Below are 19,064 nucleotides of genomic sequence, written 5' to 3'. Positions count from 1 at the left end.
AAAATAAAAGAACATTGGAAAAAATCAGGGACCGGGGCCAGTGAGGTGGTGCTAGAGGTAAGGTGTCTGCCTTGCAAGTGCTAGTCAAGGAAGGACCGTGGTTCAATTCCCTGGCATCCCATATGGTCCCCTCAAGCCAGGGGCGATTTTTGAGCACTTAGCCAGGAGTAACCCCTGAGCATCAAACGGGTGTGGCCAAAAAACAAAAACAAAAAAAATCAGGGTCGACTGGTGGCCCTGTTTTGTGGGTGTTGGTTTGAAGCTACACCTAGCAGTGCTCTGAGGCTGCTCCCAGTGCTGCTATGCTGATGTTCTGAGGGATCAAATCTGGGCTCCCCTCAGCAAAGCGTGTGCTATAATGGAATTGTTCTTTGCAGCTGGAAATTGCATGTTCTCTGCTCGTGACACACTCAGAAACCGCTGGCTGGTGGTTTTTCATGGTGGTTTCTGTGTCGTCTTCAAGATTGTGAGAGTCTTTTCTTTTTCCAGGGTGAGTGGGGCTAAAACAGTCTGGGACAGGTACTTCTGGGTCTACAGAGGAAAAGTAGGGCAGCTCAAACAGTTTGGAATCTTGTAGATTTAGCTGAGCCTCTGATTTTGGCTTTGGCTATGCACAGAAGACTTTGCAGGGTTTTAGTTTTTTGAAAGAACTTAATTGAAGTGGACATAAGTGTTTGTTATAGGGATCAACAGGGAGTCAAGACTAGAGCCAGGAAAAGGGCTTCAGGTTCTAGAGGGAAACAGGGGTTTAAGCCCAAGCACCAGAAGGACCCCAAGCACCAGACCAGAAGTCTGCTGTGAGCACCAATGGCAGTCAACCTAACAAACCTAGAGTAAGATTAGATACAGTCTGGCTGGGGTGATAGTATAATGAGTAAGAGGCTGAGCCAAGAGTAAGCCCTGAGTACCACCAGGTGTGACCCCAAATCAACCAACAAAAAATCTAGGTATGGTTCATTTATTTTTGGTTTTGGGGTCACACATGGCAGTGGTCAGGGCTTAACTCTTGACTCTGTGCTCAGGGTTTATTCCTGGCTCTGTGGTCAGAGCTTATTCCTGGCTCTGTACTCAAGAATCACTCCTGACTGTGCTGGGTGGGATCACAGGTAGTGTCAGGGATCGACCCAGCATGGGGCACCAGGAAAGCATTTTACCTACTGTATTATCTCTTTGGCGCCATCTCTACATTAAACAATATCATATATCTGGAGATTTGGGGGTGCACCATGAGATAATTGCACATTGCTTGAACAAAACAAGGCTAAGGTGAGTAGTTCTAGTTGGTTTTGTCTCCTTTTCAGCTCATTTCACACACTTTTCTCTATATTGAAGCTCTGTGGTCAGGAATATCTACAAAATGCTGTTCTAGCTACTTCTTTATGAAAACTCCAGGAAGAAGAGCCAGCCAGCCTGGCTGGTAAGGGAGGGAGTATTTATCACCAAGGAAAAACTGAAGACATTTGGTGGTGAGTCTCTGGTTAGACACAGAATGGTCAAGAAAAGAGCAAGTACTGGAGTGGGGGCACCCTGATTCCTTTCAGCACCCACAGTTCAGCACCTGTTTCTTTATCTTTAGTTTGAGGGATTGAGGTACATAGGTCTGGAAGCAAACACCAACCCAGTAAGTAATCCACACAGATTGTTTCATTATTTGGGGGTCACAAGGCAGTTTTAAGGGTTCATTCTTGACTATGCTCAAGAATCACTCCTGGCAGTGCTCAGTAGATCCTATGGGATGCCAGGGCTCAAACCCAATTCATCTGCATGCAAGCAAATGCCCTCCCCACTGTACTATATCACTCTACTCCTGCTTCTTCTGGTGACTGGACCAGGGGACTAGAGGTACAGAATCCTCTGGGTGGGGACACACAGGCTAAAAGTTAGCCCCCACACACTGGTCAGATGCTTCTAGAACACTGCTCTGTTCTGCCCAGGCCTCAGTGTTTAGCACCAAACTCTGCCAACCTTTTCTGGAACATTACATAGCGTGGTTCTATGTCCAATTCTTTCTTTCTGGCCCAGAGAAGGATGGGTGAGAGGCAGTCCAGTCTCTCCTGAGGCTTCTTCACAGCTCCCATGTCTTCCTTTCAGAGGCACAGGGGGCTTACACAGACTTGGATGCTCTGACCCCCACATCTGTACTCACAGTATGGGATTGGTGAGCAGCAGGAAGCAGGTCAAGGAGAAGGCCAAAGGCTGGGGGAACCCCCTAAAGCGAAGAACCCAGAGCCAAGAATCACCCCCACTGCCACCCCTGGTGAGTGAGTCACTTACGATGGGGAACAACATAAAATCTACCATCCTCCATCCCAAAACATACTTGGGGTCATGTTCCCAGTATATATCCTGGAGGTTCTGGTCTCTGGTATATGTCCTGAGGAGGTCTGGTCCCCAGTATATGTTCTGGGGTATGATCCCCAGTACACACACCACAGGGCCCATCTTCTCTGGGTCACACAGGACCCATTCTAGAGGGGCATACAGGTCTCACCCATGAATGTAGGGTGACCTCCTTTGCCTCGGGTGCATTTCCTGGATGGCAGGTGTGGTGTCCCCTGGCTCATCCTGGGAATGGGTGGACTGGGTTTTGGGGTACAAAATATGATTGGGAAGAGAGCTCGAGGACCCCCGGGCTCTCCCTCCTCTCTGGGGTGGGGCGAAGTGGAAGCCTCGTGCCTCAGTCCTGAGGGATTGAAGTGAACAGGTCTGGAAGCAAACACCAACCCAGTAAGTAATCCACACAGATTGAAAGGAATAAAACAAGATTCAGGAAAATTCCACCATAAGCCTTCTACTCACTAGCAAGAGATACCAGCAGATAAGACTAGTTGTGGAAGAGAAATTGAAAGCAGTTTCTCCCTGAGACCCAAGGTCTTTATTGGGGGAGAAAAGGACCACTCCTTAGGGTGGAGAATGGGTAAGGGAAGGGACCAATCCAGAGGTACTTCCTGCAAAGAAGAATTATCCTGAATAGAATGAAAACCAGTTACTCCCACAACAAGGTGTGCAGGCTGATGGGGGCCCCCAAAGATCTCTATGAGGGTGTGTGTGTTGCTGCAGGTCGTGTTTGATCACCTGACCCCTGCACCCCCAGACCCGGACCAGGGTAAGGAGGGGTTTCTGGAAAGTCAAACCCCCTGCAATCTGTCACCCCTAGGACCAGTCACAGCGCCTTGGGGGTCCCCAGCCCTAGGAGGGGTAACCCCTCTTCATGACGATATGGGGGTCTACCCAAAATGCATTCTCCCCTTCCCCTACCCCCATCCCGTCCTTTCTCTTCTCCCCTTCCCATCCTACTCTCCTCCCACCTTCCCCTCCCCCTGACCACAGAACCTATCCCTGAGGCTGTCCCCCACTCCAGGGCAGCTCTTTGCAGAGGTCCTGTTTGACTACTCTGCCCGCACCCCCCGGGACTTGCAGGTGCGGAAGGGGGAGAAGCTGCAGATCCTTAGACAGTGAGTCTTGGGGACTCCCCTCTACTCACACCCTGTCCCCTCATCTCTGTGTCTCTCACTTAGTCCCACACTGCCCCGGAGGAGGGGTGTAGGGCTCGGTGCTCCCTCACCTCTCTGGCCAGGACATCACCCCTAAGATCGCCCTCCCCCCATTCTGTCTCTTCTCACAGGGCTGGAGACTGGAGCTGGGCCCAGTCGCTCATCACGGGCAGGGAGGGTCTGGTGCCTGCCAGCTTTGTGGTCCATGTGGAGGCCCTGGACGTGGAACCGTATGTGAAGGTCCCTGAGGACAGGCCACAGCCTGGGGGGGGGGGGCGGTTCCCACCAGTCCAGAAGAGAGAGGAGCCCTGCCCTAAACCCTAGACCCCCCCATACACACATAAACACACACAGACAGACACACATACATGTGCGCACAGAGACATGCATGCAGAAACATTCACAAACATGTCTCACAGGGACATGTAACATATATGTCACACATAGAGACACATACAGGCATGCACACAGAGAGATATATACACACATACACAAACACACACATACACACATACTAGGTTGGTCTGCTGAACCTCGAGCTCCGTCTTCCACTCTCTCCAGGGTTCAGGGGCCTCGCCCATCCAGGCCAGGGGGACGGGGTGGAGAAGGATGAGAAAGGGGGTGCTGCCCCATCTTGTGGGCGATCATCAGACAGAGCGTCACCTGGTCATGGTCACCCCATCACCGGCTGGACGATGACTCTCCACTGCCTCCTGGCGGCCTTTGGGGGATTCTCCCTCTTATCCACTGTCCTGCTCAGGGGGACTCGCTGGGACCCCCAGAGCATTTTGTTTGTCTGACTCGGACCCGCTTCCTCGGACAGAACTGGAGTGTTTTCCCAGAGCTGAACCCCAAAGGAGCCGAGGAAAGGCCATTCCTGGCGGGAGGACGGCAGAGGTTTTTGCAGGGTCCCGGATTTCGGGCCTCACCTGCCCGGGTGGAGGGTATTTGCAGGAGCGCGACGGCCCGCCCCCTTTCCAGGTGGTTCTTTAGAAGCATACGCCGCAGGGAGGCCGAGAGGCAGCTGTTGGCTACCCAGAACAAGGCGGGCGCCTTTCTGGTGCGGGAGAGTGAGAGCACTAGAGGTGAGCCTGTGCCTCCTCGAGCCCCGGCTGGCAGATCGGTCTAGAGCTGGGTCTAGGGGAATGTCTGGGCATGGGGTTGGAGGTTTTTAGGGGTGTTGCACAATCAGACTTGCATTCCCTTGGGAGTCGGGTGTTAGAGGATGGCAGGAAGGGACCACTAGCTGGAGCCTGTAATCAGAGGTTTTGGGAATCCCCAGGAGGACATTGGGGTCATCTCAGCCAAGCCCATGGCCTCAGGGTTCTTTGGGGACTTCAGATGACCTTGGTGTAGAGGTTTATGGCTGTGGGCACATGAGCCAGGGAAGCATGAAGGGAATGGATGGATGGGTGAAGGGATGGATGGGTGGGTGGATGATGGATGGATGGGAGGGATGATAGATGGATGTTTAGATGTGTGGAAGAGTGGATCAATGGAAAAAAGGAGGGAGGGATGAATCGATGGGTGAGTAGATTGATCAATGGAGGGATGAGTGGAAAAAGGGAAGATTGGATGGTTGGATGGGTGGGTGGGTGGATGGATGGGTGAGTGGGTGGATGGATGGATGGATGATAGATGGATAGATGGATGGATGGGTGGATAGATCTAGGGATGGGTGGGTGAGTAGATGAGAAGATAGATGGTAGATAGATGGGTGAGAACCCTCTATGGATGGATGGGTGTGTAGATGAATAGATGGATGGGTAAATGGATGGGTAGGAGGGCCAGTGGGTAGATGGAAGGAAGGAGGGAGGGATGAATCAGTGGGTGAGTGGATGCATCATCAATGGAGGGATGGGCAGATGAAGGGAGGAATGAGGGGAGGGAGAGATGGTCACTCTTTGCAGCCCCAGTGCCTTGTTCTGGTCCCCCTCCCCCCCAGTCCTGATGTCCGATCCCATAGGTTCTCCTCTCACTGCAGGTGCCTTCTCCCTGTCACTGAAGGACGTGTCCTCCCAGGGTGCCGTTGTCAAACACTATAAGATCCACACATCGGCTGAGGGCAGCTATTACATCTCTCCACAGGCTGTGTTCCCCACTCTGCAGGCTCTAGTGCAGCATCACTCCAGTATGAGGGACACTGGGGTGAAGGGGTCTGGGAGGGGGAAGCCCCTCCCGCACCCAAATCCATGATGCTCACTGGAGATAAAGATCTGGCAACTTTAGTCTGCAACCCAGTGATTCCAGAGGAGCATCTTGGGGCTCAGGAGGGTTTTAGCCAGAGCAGGTCAATGAGGGACACTGAGTTTGCATGTGTGCTTGTGTGCATATGTACATGTATGTGCATATGTGTGTACCTGCTGGGTGGAGACGAAGCAGAAATAATGCCATGGGGAGCAATGCTGGCTGGCTGCTCTGGTCACAGTGTCACTATCCCTGATGCAGAGAAAGGGGACGGGCTGTGTCGGCGGCTGGCCTGCCCCTGTGTGAGGTCAACCCCGCAGGACCCCTGGGCCCAGGATGAGTGGGAGATCCCCCGGCAGGCTGTCAAGCTGGTTCGAAAGTTGGGCGCTGGGCAGTTTGGCGAAGTCTGGATGGGTAAGTTTGGGGTTCTGAGGGGCACTGAGGCTGGGCTTGTTGGGAGGGGTGAATGGGTCTGGGCCACCCATTGGCATTCTGGAGTTCCATTTCCACCCCAGCAGCATGGGGTCCTCTGCACTGGGTGGCCTTGAGAATGACCCCAACATGTTAATAAAAGCAGTGCTCCCACCAGGCTGTCGGAGAGTATCCTGGGGACAAAAGAGGCCTCTCAAGCCCACGGGTCCCTCTTTCTCCCACCAGCCTGGCAGCTGCCCGGGTGTATGGCTGTGGGTATTGTACTGACCTCTCTGGCTCTGGTTTCAGGAATACACAGGGTCAGGACTTCTGCTGAAGATCCAGGCACCCAAGGGGAGGAGTGTGGGGGATACACAGAGGAGGATTAGCAGGAAGGCAGGGCGGGTGGCAGTGATAGGAAGGACCACGATGCCAGGCCCCAGGAGGTAAAAGTTCCAGCCTAGTGTAGGGGAGCAAGGCAGCTAGGGGACTCCATCACAGGCTATTCCAGGTGCTGACCCAAGGGCCCATGGTAGGGGTTCTGGCTCAAGTCTCCACTGGTGTTCTAGAGCCTTCTAGAAGTTTCTTTGCAGAGGCCAGAATGATAGCACAATAGGGAGCGAGTTTGCCTTGCACACAGCCAACCTTGGTTTGATTCTTGGCATCCCATAAGGTCCCTTGAGACTGCAAGGAGTAATTTCTGAGTGCAGAGCCAGGAGGAACCCCTGAGTGCTGCTGAATGTGGCAAAAACAACCAAACAAATTGATCAATGAATTTAAAAAAGCTTCATGCATACCTTCCCAGTGGTCATGCCCCATTCCCACCCCCTACCTTTTAGGCTACTATAGGCAGAGGATAAAGGTGGCTGTGAAGACCCTGAAGACAGGAACCATGTCCCCAGAGGCCTTCCTGGCAGAGGCGAACGTGATGAAGACGCTTCGTCATGAGCGGCTGGTCCGGCTCTATGCCCTAGTTACCAGCGAGCCCATCTACATAGTCACTGAGTACATGGCCCGAGGTGTGACTTCTGAGATGGCAGGGCTGGGTTGGGTACCTCAACAGTCTCTGCTGGGTCCCCAGACACCCATGGCTAGTGCTGGACATTGGAGCTTGTGAGTCTGGGGCTTCGCAGCAGATGTGGATAGTGGCCAGACAACAGCAGTCTTAGTGCTGGGCCTGAGCCCCTATGGGTCCCTACCACAGACCCATGTCAGCACTGCTGCGGGTTCTGTCCAGGCCTGGCCTGTCAACTCATTCTTGATCCATGTCTTCAAAGGGGCCTGAGACTGAGGGGGTGGGGGAGTATGTCCAGCCAGCTCCCAGAGGACCCCCATGACCTGCTAGGACCAGACTCTGTTCTGTCTGTGGCTGCTGACCCTCACTCACCCTGGATGCAGGGAGACCAAGATTGTGTGGTGTCCTTAGAGGACACAACTCACGGAACTCAGCTCAGACACTACCCCAGGGTCCCTGCTGGATTTCCTGAAGACTGAGGAGGGCAGTGGCCTGGGGCTTTCGAGACTCATCAACATGGCAGCCCAGGTGAGTAGGGACAGCCAAAGGGTGGAGGTCCCCTTGACCTCTAAGTGGCAGCTCAGACAGAGCCCACAGTATTGGCTCAGATATCGGGAGAGACAGCAGTAGAATTCCTGACAGTTTAAACACAGACAGGGCCAGGTGATAGAACAGAGGGGAGGGCGCTTGCCCTCTGCTGGCCCAGGTTCAATCTATGGCATCCCCTATGGTCCTTTGAGTACCATCAGGAATAATCTATGAGTGCAGAGCCAGGAGAAAGTCCTGAGCACTTCTGGGTGTGGCCCCAAAACAAACCCAAGCCATCATTGAGAAGTTCTCCTACCGGCTGCTAACTGGCTTCATCCCCAGAGCCCCACTGGGTGTGGCCCAAACTGTCCCCCAGATCTGGAAGCAAACACATGTATCTGAGCAGGTGGCCAGGGGTGCATGGCCATCTCAGGGCACAGAGTTCCTCCACCTGTCAAACTCGCATCCTCACCTCATGGTTCCCATGCACAGGAAGACAGGAGGGGACAAGAGCCTGGCCATCCCCAGTGACCTGCCTGTGAGCTTCTGTCCACAGCCTCAGGCACAGCACCAGGGCCATGGGGTGGAGCCTGGAATGGCCATTCAGAGCGCATGGCTCTGCACAGGCCACAATAGGAACCAACCTAGGGCATGTGCCTGCAGGGAGTGGGATCCCTCTACTTGCTGGGCAGGAAATTGGGAACTCCTGTTTTCTACTGAAGAACACACATGGCCAGGACTGCCCTGGGACCCTTCTCCACCTTACAGCAGCCAAGCAAGTCACTGGCGCCTACTTTTCTCTCTCCACTATGGTTCCTGTCCAGCCCCAGGGACTGCCACAAGGGTCAGCACCAGAGTGTCAGGACCCAGAAACTCAGCCATTTCCACATGCCTCAGGTGCAGACACAAGCGTATTCACCCAGACACACATGAACAACTTGTTTATGCCTATACATGCATGTTATGTTCATGCATATGTCTTGCATGACAGTCCTACATGTGTGCTCAACATGCACTACATGTTCATGTATGCACATGCTCATCCAGAGACATGCATAATGCATGCTCATGTGTGTGCACCACCAACCCAGACACCCGTGTGTATGCATGCTTAAGTATTTGTATACATGTGCTTGCCAGCATACATACAAAAGGAGCTCCCCATGTACACATAGGCTCAGACATTCACACAGATTCATTCACACAGGTTCATACATGCACACACAGATGCACATAGCACACACGGACATGCCTTTCTACCCAATGTATGAGTCAGGAGTGGGTAAAGCTGTATCCCCGCCCGCCATGCCCCCTCCTGCCTGTACCCTGCACTAGAGGGGGAGTGGGCTGTGTGCCAGGTTGCAGAGGGCATGGCCTACATCGAGCGTATGAACTCCATCCATCGAGACTTGCGAGCTGCCAATGTCCTGGTGTCTGACTCACTCACCTGCAAGATTGCAGACTTCGGGCTGGCCCGGATCATCGATACTGAGTACATGGCCCAGGAAGGTGAGTGGGCCTGGAGTCCCTCCAGTCCCTCAGGATGCCCCTCACCACCCTGCTTCATCTGCTTCAGGTGTGGCCCGTCCCCAAATGGGTGTGGAGCATGGGAAACTCCCTTCCTGCCTTTGCTTCTTGGAAACAGCAGCTTAAGTGGGGCAACTGAGAGGAAGTGCTCAGACCCCACAGCCCTATAGCTTGCAGCTTCTACTTGACACAGAAATGATACACATGCGCCCCACTCCTAGTCCCCTCCATTCAGGCCAAGTCCTGCAGCAAAGGGCATTGTCCCCACAACTCACTGGAGCCCCACTGTGCCCCCAGCACGAGAGTTTGCACATAGGAGAGACACCCTGGGGGGCATGTGGCCCAAACCCCACAGGAGTTCAGGGCTCCACCCAGCACCTGTATGGAAGGTTCTACCCCTACCCAGGTCCTGAAACTCATGGACTTATCTCTCCCAAGGAACTTGGGGTCTGGGGACACAGCAATGATCTGGGTGCTGGTCTGAGTGGGGATTGGTTGTGAAACACAATAGTGATCCAGGGGAGCTGGCCTGAATGAACACTTTCTTCTGCTTTTTTTGTTTTGTTTGTTTGTTTTGGGGTGACACTCAGTGGTACTCCCAGGTTCCTCCTGGCTCTGCACTCAGAAATCACTCCTGGCAGGCTCAGGGACCCTATGGAATGCCGGGGATCCAACCTGGGTCCACCACATGCAAGGCAAAATGCCCTTTCCACTGTGTTATTGCTCCAGCTCCCAAGAACTTTAAAAAAAAAGAAACACAACTCAGTGCAGTGTCTGGACTATGGAATATTCTTTTGGCTCATGCTGGGCAGGCAGCATGGAGCAGACCCACATCCTCTGCATGTGAGGCCTGAACATACCCTGAGCTGCATCCCAACCTCATAGAAGATTCCAGTCAACCTCACACACTGTGGCTTGACACCTGCTGTCAAGGGTCCTCAGCAAAGGGCTGTGGAGTGTTGGTATGTCTCTGTAGGATGAAGGACCAGGAGGGAGCCCCATGTTGCCACCATGGAAGTTCTATTCCATTCTGCAAAGACTTGGAGGGGGGCAGCACCACTGGCCTGGGGTTTTGTACTGAGGACAACCAGGAGGAAAAGGGGTGCCATCTAGGTGTTGTGTGCTCAAGGCTGCAGATGGAGGGTTTTTCCTTGTTTATTTGTTGTTGTTGTTGTTGTTGTTGTTGTTTTGGGGCCATACTTGGTGGCTCTCGGGTGTTTTTCCTGACTCTGTGCTCAGGAATTACTCCTGGAAGGCTTGGGGGGGCATCCAATGGGATGCCAGGGATTGAACCTGGAGCAACTGCGTGCAAAGCAAATGCCCTCTCACTGTGCTATAGCTCTGGCCCCTGCACACTCACCTGAGTTCTATTGTCCAGGACCATGCCACTTCCAGCAGAGACTGGAGACAGATGCTGTCCAAGCTATCTCTGTCAGAGACCAGGGATAGTGACGCCACCCAGGGAGAGTAGGACAGTGACAGAAACTGGCTCTATGTGCGGGGGACCAAGTGTGTACATGAGGTAGCCCACCTCATGCTGCTGGTGTCCGCAGGAGCCAAGGTCCCCATCAAGTGGACTGCACCCGAGGCCCTGCATTTTGGGGTATTCTCCATCAAGTCTGACGTCTGGTCCTTCGGGGTCCTCCTGATGGAGATTGTCACCCATGGGCGTGTGCCCTACCCAGGTAGGTGGCTTCACATCACAGCATCTTGCCTACTTTGCTGGGGCGCCCATGAGAGACATACCTCGTACTGAACATGGCTCAGAGAGGGGCTGTGCAGGGGACAGACCCACACACCCCCTCCTAGGAGGGGCATCTACCCTCACTGGCACAGCGCCTGGAACACAGACCTGGTCCCCTCCCACACAGAGACAGGGAGATCCAAACCCAGTGGGGCCTTCCCCACAATGACAGGGTTTAGAGACAATACTGTCAATTAACATGTTTGCTGGGGCTAGAGAAATAGCACAGCAGGGAGGGTACTTGTTTTACAGGTTCAATCCCCAGCATCTAATAGGAGCCCCTGAACCCCACCAGGAGTATTCCTGAGCACAAAACCTGGAGTAAGCCCTGAGTACCACTAGCTGTGGTCCCCAGACAAAACCATACACACAAAAACAATACCATATTTACTTTGCACATGGCCAAGCCCTGTTTTATCCCAGCACCACATAGGGTCCTCTGAGCATCATCAAAGCTCACTCCTGAGCAGTGAGTCAAAGAGCAGCTTCTGAGCCCTTGAGATGTGGCTCAAATAATCACTGTAAAAGAAAAAAAATTAAAAAGCAGATCATTTAACCCTCATCTGTATCCCACAGACATTGCCCCTAATAAATCCTCATCCTGACCTTAAAATCTCTGTGGCTGGAGGGCAGCAAGTAGGAATAGAGCCAGGGACAGACCTGCTGAGACAGACACCCCACAGATTTAGGGGAACTGGTAGACACACAACATTCAGAGGCCAAGCATAGACTCCTTCCAGGCTGCTGTCCACATGTGGGATCTAAGATAGAACAAGAGAAACCCCCTCGTTTCTCCGCCCCCAGGAATGAGCAACCCTGAGGTCATCAGCAGCCTGGAGCGAGGCTACCGCATGGCCCGGCCAGACATGTGTCCTCCTGCACTGTACTGGAGCGTCATCTCAAAGTGCTGGCACAGCCAGCCCCAGGAGCGGCCCACCTTTGAGTTTCTACAGTCCGTGCTGGAGGACTTCCATACGTCCACCGAGCAGCAGTATGAGCTGCAGCCCTAAGCCAGTGTGGGGTGCCCTGCACCCCAGGACTGGCTGGCAGTGAGGCCCGACTGCCACGCAACCGTTTCTCAACTTGCCTGGCACTGGTGAAGAGGAAAAGTCTCGAGAGAGAGAGAGGATTGCCCGTCCAGATCCCTTCATACCAGGGAGCACCAGGCACCCCATCAGGGATGATCCCTCTGGTCCCCTCCCCAGGGCGGACACACGGTTGATCTGGCTGCCAGCTGCACCTGATTCAGTTCGAAGTATAACCGTGTACTCTGGCCAGTGGGGTCATCTCTGCAATAAAGCCACGAGGTCTGACCTCTTTCACTTCCTTACTGGACACTGACCATTGGACTCTCCCCCAGGGTACCCAGATGGCTCTGGGCTCTGTGGGATAGGAGACCCCACCCAGCCCCAGGAGGAGACTGATCATAGTCCCGGGACCCCACCCTGCAGGGAGACTGTGGTATTGGCAGCCAGAAGGTGGCGCCCTCACCTCAGACATTTGAAACCCGGGGTGGAGGTGGTGGGGAGGAGAACCTGGCCGGGGGCCCTTCTACTGGGGTGGAGGTGATCCTAGTGGGACCCAGGGAAGCAGCTTTCTTCTGAGTCCACCCTTGGTGAGAGAACAGTATGCTGGTGACCCTACACAACCCCCACACGCATGTGATTTTGCAGGCACACACATGCACAAATGCAGGCACATGCATCGGAGCACATGCATGCACATACACACACCCATGCACACACATGTGCGCACATACAGACACATGTGCACTCACACATATGCACATGCATACATGGACACATGCACGCATACATACACAATCCTATGCACATATATGCATGCATGCTTATGTGCACATATGTGCATGCACACCCACACATGTGTGTGGACACATGTGCATACCTTGTGCACATACACAATTCACCCCACAAGCTGTTTGGATCTGCTGAAGGTGTCTGTGAACTGGAGTGAGTGTCCTGGGGACCACGGGTGCCAGTTTGGGCTCTCCACAGGGGTGCCCAGGAAGCCCCGTGTGTGCTGTGTGCAGGAGGTTCAGCCCCAGGAGCCACCCTGGCCCGTCGGGCTGCCTCTTTGGTGGTCTGGCCCCCCACAAGCCTGTCTCCCTGTGATAACTTTGGGGTCAGGGGTCAGCCCGGGGCCAGCAGATGGTCAGGCTCTGGGACCTTGAGCTCCTGAGAGGAGCCGAGCAAAGACTGCGGATGTAAACAGGGCAGGACTCAGTGCACAGCCGAGGGCAGGCCTGGCCGTAGCCGTCTCCCCCACTGCAGCTGGGGCCCAAGAAGCCTCCATGCTCAGTGCTCTATAGAGTGTGGGCACCGGGGCATGATGGGGCAGGCTCCTGTGGTCAGGACACCCTCTCCTGTCCCAGCATCTGGCAGCCTCCCTGAACACCTTTGGGTTCCAGGACAGCTAGGATCCACCATCGCTTCAGTGAGAAGGATGCACCCTCCTTCTTCCTCTCTTCCTGCCTGTCATGAGCATTGAGCGTTGAGTCCAGTCCCATGCCCCTTAGCGTGCTCTGTCCTCTCAGAGCCTCTTTCTGGCTCAGGTCTTGGTCACATCAGGCAGCCTGAGAGGCTGAGGCTCTCTGAGCCTCCAAGGAAGTGGCTATGGCTGCCTCAGTTAGTTACCTGGAACTGAAAGGTCAAGGGAGTGAGACCCATCTGGCCTTGGCTCCCTGTCCTAGATCTCCCTGTCCCCAGACCCAATCCTTAACCTCAGCCCCCGGCCTAACTGCTCCCAGTGGCTCTCAGCCCCAGTGTCTGTCCTTTCCCAGGGATGTCAGGGACACAGAGGCAGATCTGGACTCAGCTGAGCTGGGCCTCATCCCATCCCTTCCTCCTCCTCTGCTTCCTCTTCCCCCAGGTGCCCAGCACAGGGCCAAGGTGGAGCAGCTCAAGCTCAGTGAGGCATTTTCCCCGAGACAGCACTGGCCCCTCTCTTCATAAGGGAGCCACTGCTAGGCGCTATGACTCAGGGTATCCAGGGTGCCACTATGGAGACTCTCACCCACTTCCTGCTGACTAATGTAGGCACCTCACTCAGGGTTTACTGAATCCCAGCACCTTACTCAGGGTCCATCCTATCACTCAATTCTTGCTTTTTTTTTTTTTTTTTTTTTTTTTTTGGTTTTTGGGTCACACCCAGCAGCACTCAGGGGTTACTCCTGGCTCTATGCTCAGAAGTCACCCCTGGCAGGCACAGGGGACCATCTGGGATGCCGGGATTCGAACTACCGTCCTGATGAAAGGCAAATGCCTTACCTCCAGGTTATCTCTCTGGCCCCTCAATTCTTGCTTTTGAGGAGCAGGTTCTGTGTGTGCCTCATTTTATAGCCAAGAAAATTGAGGATGATCAAACAGTCCTCTGAGGTAGGAGCATTACCTGGGCCTTTCTGGCCCCTCAATTCTTATCCCTTTCCTGTCCACTCTGCACTGTCCCTTGGCAGGCCTGTCTGGGCCCCACAGTGCTAGCCTCATGTCCACCTTTACTGAGCCATCCTGAAGGCCCCTCACAGGCCTTTTTTTGGACCCCAGCCCTGGGGACTGAGCTACACTGGCCTGGCCATCCCCTCTGACTCCCACAGCATCCAGGGCATGGGGAGACCCCGGCTGCCACAAGCTCAGCTATCCCATGGGACCCTAAAAGGACAAATGAGACCTGACAAGCAGCTGAGACAACACAAAGAGCCAGCACCCCTGACACATCAAGTAAGGGAGCAGGAGCCCGTGGGCCAGTCCAGGGCCACCTCATCCCACACATGGGACCTGGGGAGCCCTATCCCGCCCCACCTCCTCTCTCTCCGTTTTCTCGGCTTGTCTTTCTCTTTCACACACATTCAATCTCACTCATACACTCACGGACACCCATACTCTTATAAATCATAACACACTCAGACGCTCACAATGACACACTCACAAGCAGTCCCTCCTATGCGTCTCCTTATCTAGAACTAATAGGCTCGTGTCCACTCATGGTCCCTCTCAAGGACACTGGTGACCCCTTCAGTAATGGACCCCTCAAAGCTAAGGGGAGCCACACTCAGGCAGACCCCAGGAAGGTTCAGGACTTTCAGCCCAGCCGCAGCAGCATTGTCTCCAACTTTTTCTGAGTCCTTTTTCCAGGACCCCTTCCCAGGAATCCTCCACCTACTCCTGGGGACCCAGGGTGGCCGACAGAAGGTCCTGGGGTTCCCATAGGAGACATTAGTCCTGCATTTCCATACAAAACTGCCATAAGGGTTGGAGTGCCAGGGAGTAGGTGTCCCCGTGCCCCTCTCTGCTTCTCCAGGCCCTCGCACCAGGCGCCCTCCGGCCTCCCCCTCCCCAGCAGCCACGGGGGGCTATCTGGCAGCCGTCAGCTGGACAAAGCATTTGTCGGCTCTAATGGACGGGCCCCCTAGCCGACTAGGCTCAGGCACCCCGGAGCTTTGATCTCATCTGCGGACATAAATGAGAGGATTACCGGGCGGGCGGGCTCCGAGGTGCGCTGGGCGTGCAGATAAGGTTGGTGCTGCCCTGCGGGAGCTATTAGGACCCCACTCCTGGCCGGGGGTCTCCCTGCCACAGCCCCCCTCCTGTGCTGTTTATATCTGGGGGTGAGAGAGCCCCACCCGGCCTCCTGCAGATTGCCAGCACTGCGGCTGACATTTGCCGAGGTGGCTGAGTGGCGGAGGCGACATATGGTTATTGTCAGGATCTGGGGCAGGGCTGGTGGGACGGGTATTTTTAGGACACTTGGATGGGATGAGCGGGGCATATGGGAGAACAGGAAGGTTTGCAGGCATCACCCTGCGGCTCTTGGAATTCACACCAGAAGCTCTAATGAGGCAGAAAGGGGCCAGACCAGGGGCCTCCAGCTCTCCATTCTCCCTTGTCCATTGGGGCTGACTGCTATCCTCCTGTCTGTCTGTTTATCTGTCTATGGCGCCTGCCTTTCTAAACCCCCTCTCTCCTTCCTTCCCTCAACGCCGGGATCAAGAGTGGGGGGCTGGGGATTTAGGGTGTCAGTGTGGACTCCAATCGGGAGCACTCCCAGTCCACAGTGCAGCTATGTGGCCATGCCACTCACAAACTCAGTAGCCCCAACTCACACCTTCTGGTGATGTTTCCCCTGGGTAAACCCAGACCCTGCCCAGCCGAGTGCTCTTGGTCTTACCCACCCCAGCCCCAGAGATGCTGAAGGCAGTGCCCCCCCCCCCATACTCCCCCCACCGTGGAAATGCCTAGAGACCACCCAGGGCCTGGATGACTTTTAGCTGCTTTTCCTGTGTCCCTCTACTGCCATCTGCTGGACACCAGGAACATAGCCTCTCAGGACTTGGGGTGGGTCCCCTTAGTTCCCCTCAGTTTCCCTCACCCGAGTCGTTCTGAGTCCTTAACTAAGCAGCAAAACTCAGCACCTCAGCCTTGGAGGGGAGGTCAGGTGAGAGCCAAAGTGATGAGGTAGTGCTCAGGGCACACACCTATCTCGTGTTCAGGGATCATTCCTGGTAGAGCCTCTGAGCACCACGGGGTAGGGGTAAAGAAAGAAATAAATAAAGCCAACAGGAGGATCTGGGGCAAGAGTAAATGGGAGGACACACTGGTCACTATTCAGTGCCATCACTCTGGCCATGTTGTTGTGGATAGGACTGGGGGCCCGGAAAGTGCTGTGTGGTCCTGTCTGGGGCCTAGCTGACAATCCACAGTCAGTTCTGGGGCCTATCAGGGCTTAGTACCCCTCATTCAACAGGTCCTAGGAGACTCCTTGGGGTCACTCCAGGTCTCAGCCTGACCCCTTCCATCCAGCCTGTGCCCACTTCCAGGGGCATCCAGGCCAAGGTAGTTTTCCAGCTCTGGGGTCCTGAGGACAACCCACACAGCTTTAGGGAAACTGACTGCACCCTGATTCTGTAAATCCCATTCCACAGCACCCCAAATCTACAGTCCTCCCAAACCATGAGTGCTATAGGTGCTACATGTCTAAATAGCCAATCCCTGGGGGGGGGGGGGTGTCAGAGCCCTGGAAGACCAGACCAGCCCATCGCAGAGCTGGCGCCGCGGGCAAGAACGGCCACCGAGGGCCTGCGGATGCCGCGGATTCTTCCAGACTCTATTTCAGGAGTCGCTGCACGGCATTTCTGGCATGTCAGAGAGACAAAAGCGCCTCCGACCACGTGTGGCTGCCTCCCGCCTCCTCTAGGGACTGTCCTCCCCAGGGTCTGCCGGTGAAGGGCGCCCCCACCCCCTCCTCACCCTTCCAGACCCACAGTGTGGCTGGTTGCTGGGTGCTGGACTCCTTCCAGCCTGGAGCTAGGATAACAAGGCTGCTGTACCTCCAATTAAAAAGACAAATGAGCCTAGCTTATCTGCCCCTCTCTGCCCCTCTGGTCTACACCCCACTCAGCCCTCTCTAGTCCCAGGGCAACCCTGCCCCCGCCCACCTGCCCTTTCAAGGCTTCTGCTTGTGGAACTGGAGGGGGAGTAGTGGGCAGGAGAGAGAGACTGAGGAAGAAAAAACTGAGGAGGAAAAAAAAAATCTCTTGGTGCTTAATTTTAAGCTCTGGCCTTGGGTCCTGGAACTCTCCCAGATGGTTCTATTTCTGGTCTATGGTCATGCCGGCCAGCTGGTCCACGTGGGGAAGGAAGGAAAGAGAGAACAGGAAGTGGGAAAGTGGAATCTAGCCATCATCTCTGCATTTGAAACAAGTTTCTAAACCCCAAGTCTGCACTGCCTTGGCCTGATGCCTCTTAGGAGGGCCCAGAGCTTTAGATCTGTTGCCCTCCATGGTGGGCAGAGCCCTGGGCATGTGTGTGAGATGACTTTCCCTTTTCTGTTGTCCCCCAAGACCTGAATTCTGAGTCTCCTGTCCCTCGCACCCATCCAAGCATCACGTTTCCAAGGTTTCACTAGTAACATCCAAAGAAAGCAGATCTAGAAATCTAATGAAAGAGTGAGGGGGGGGGGGGCAGAGAGCCTTTTATCTAAAAAAAAAAGGACATTCCCATCAAAGTTCTATTCATCCTTCAAAGCCCCACCCAGTTGGTGCCTCCCTTGCTCCAACCTTCTCCACCACCACCCTTGCACCTTCGCTTAGACCCTGCCATATTGCACTAGTTCTATGAAGTGAATAGACGGATGCTTGTACTTGGCTGAAATGATGAAGGAAATTCTACTCTGTGCAGAATTCTGATTGATTTGGAAGAAACAAACATTCTTTAAAAAATTCTAATGATGATGATGATGATGATGATGACTCATCCATCACTCAGGCAGCAGACACCTGCCTCCTCCTGTGTCTGCACCAGACCCTTGAAGGTGGTGACTCAGTAGTCTTTCCATGGATGCTCTGGGCCAGACTTGCTGGCCAGATTCACTGCCTTGTGGGGGGAGTGCCATCAGCTCCCTGGGGCTGGGGGCACTGTTAGGCTTAGTGCCCACCTGTTGCTCTGCCACTCCTGAAGGCTATCGGCACTGACTGGACTCCTTTTGGTCCAGCTCAGCCATTTCCTGGGTAAAGTGGGACCCTAAGGTCTGAGACTTTGGGGTTCCTGGATTGAAGGGGCTTGAGGTTTGGATTGGCCAAGCTCTCCTGGGGCAGCCACTACAGGGTCAGGCTCTGGGCCCTGAGAACAGCCCACATAGCCATAGAGTAGCTGAAATCCCATGGTCTTGATCCCGAGGTCGGCACTCAGCACCCATCAATCATGACAAATGGCGTCTTTTGGGGTCCCGACCCCTCCCAGGGCTGTCCCTGTACACGACCTTGGACAGAGTGACAATGAGACAATGTCATGGTGGCTCAGATGTAGTGTGTTACAGTCTGCAGGACCCTGTGGAGAAAAATTCTGGGACTCACTGGTTGGCTGTAATATGACATCCAGCTATTAACCCAAAACAAAGGTGTTCCCCAATTTCCTCTTTTCTTTTTGCCTAGCCCTTTGGTTTTTTTTTTTTTTTTTTTTTTTTTTTTTTGGTTTTTGGGCCACACCCGGCAGTGCTCAGGGGTCACTCCTGGCTGTCTGCTCAGAAATAGCTCCTGGCAGGCACGGGGGACCATATGGGACACCGGGATTCGAACCAACCACCTTTGGTCCTGGATCGGCTGCTTGCAAGGCAAACGCCGCTGTGCTATCTCTCCGGGCCCGCCCTT

At 54.3% G+C, this 19,064-nt stretch overlaps 1 protein-coding gene across 1 annotated transcript; it reads left to right on the top strand.

Moving 5' to 3' along the window:
- The first annotated feature begins 2,149 nt into the window (after positions 1–2,149).
- On the top strand, positions 2,150–11,916 carry BLK (BLK proto-oncogene, Src family tyrosine kinase). Its single transcript, XM_049771125.1, has 12 exons — positions 2,150–2,257; positions 3,061–3,106; positions 3,362–3,455; positions 3,626–3,724; positions 4,476–4,579; positions 5,479–5,625; positions 5,943–6,095; positions 6,932–7,111; positions 7,559–7,635; positions 8,994–9,144; positions 10,716–10,847; positions 11,711–11,916. The coding sequence occupies exons 1-12, from the start codon at positions 2,150–2,152 to the stop codon at positions 11,914–11,916; spliced, it is 1,497 nt and encodes a 498-aa protein (XP_049627082.1).
- Positions 11,917–19,064: the final 7,148 nt, after the last annotated feature.

Source organism: Suncus etruscus, chromosome 4, assembly GCF_024139225.1.
Source record: "Suncus etruscus isolate mSunEtr1 chromosome 4, mSunEtr1.pri.cur, whole genome shotgun sequence".
Taxonomy (NCBI): domain Eukaryota; kingdom Metazoa; phylum Chordata; class Mammalia; order Eulipotyphla; family Soricidae; genus Suncus; species Suncus etruscus.
The sequence above is the reverse complement of the archived record's forward strand: the minus strand, read 5'-3'. Positions and strand labels throughout refer to the sequence as shown.

Bases quoted from the DNA above. Each gene is read 5' to 3' on its own strand.
- BLK (XM_049771125.1), top strand. From the start codon at position 2,150: ATGGGATTGGTGAGCAGCAGGAAGCAGGTCAAGGAGAAGGCCAAAGGC. The intron at 2,258-3,060 runs GTGAGTGAGTCA...GTGTTGCTGCAG, and splicing joins CACCCCCACTGCCACCCCTG to GTCGTGTTTGATCACCTGAC. The intron at 3,107-3,361 runs GTAAGGAGGGGT...CCCCCACTCCAG, and splicing joins ACCCCCAGACCCGGACCAGG to GGCAGCTCTTTGCAGAGGTC.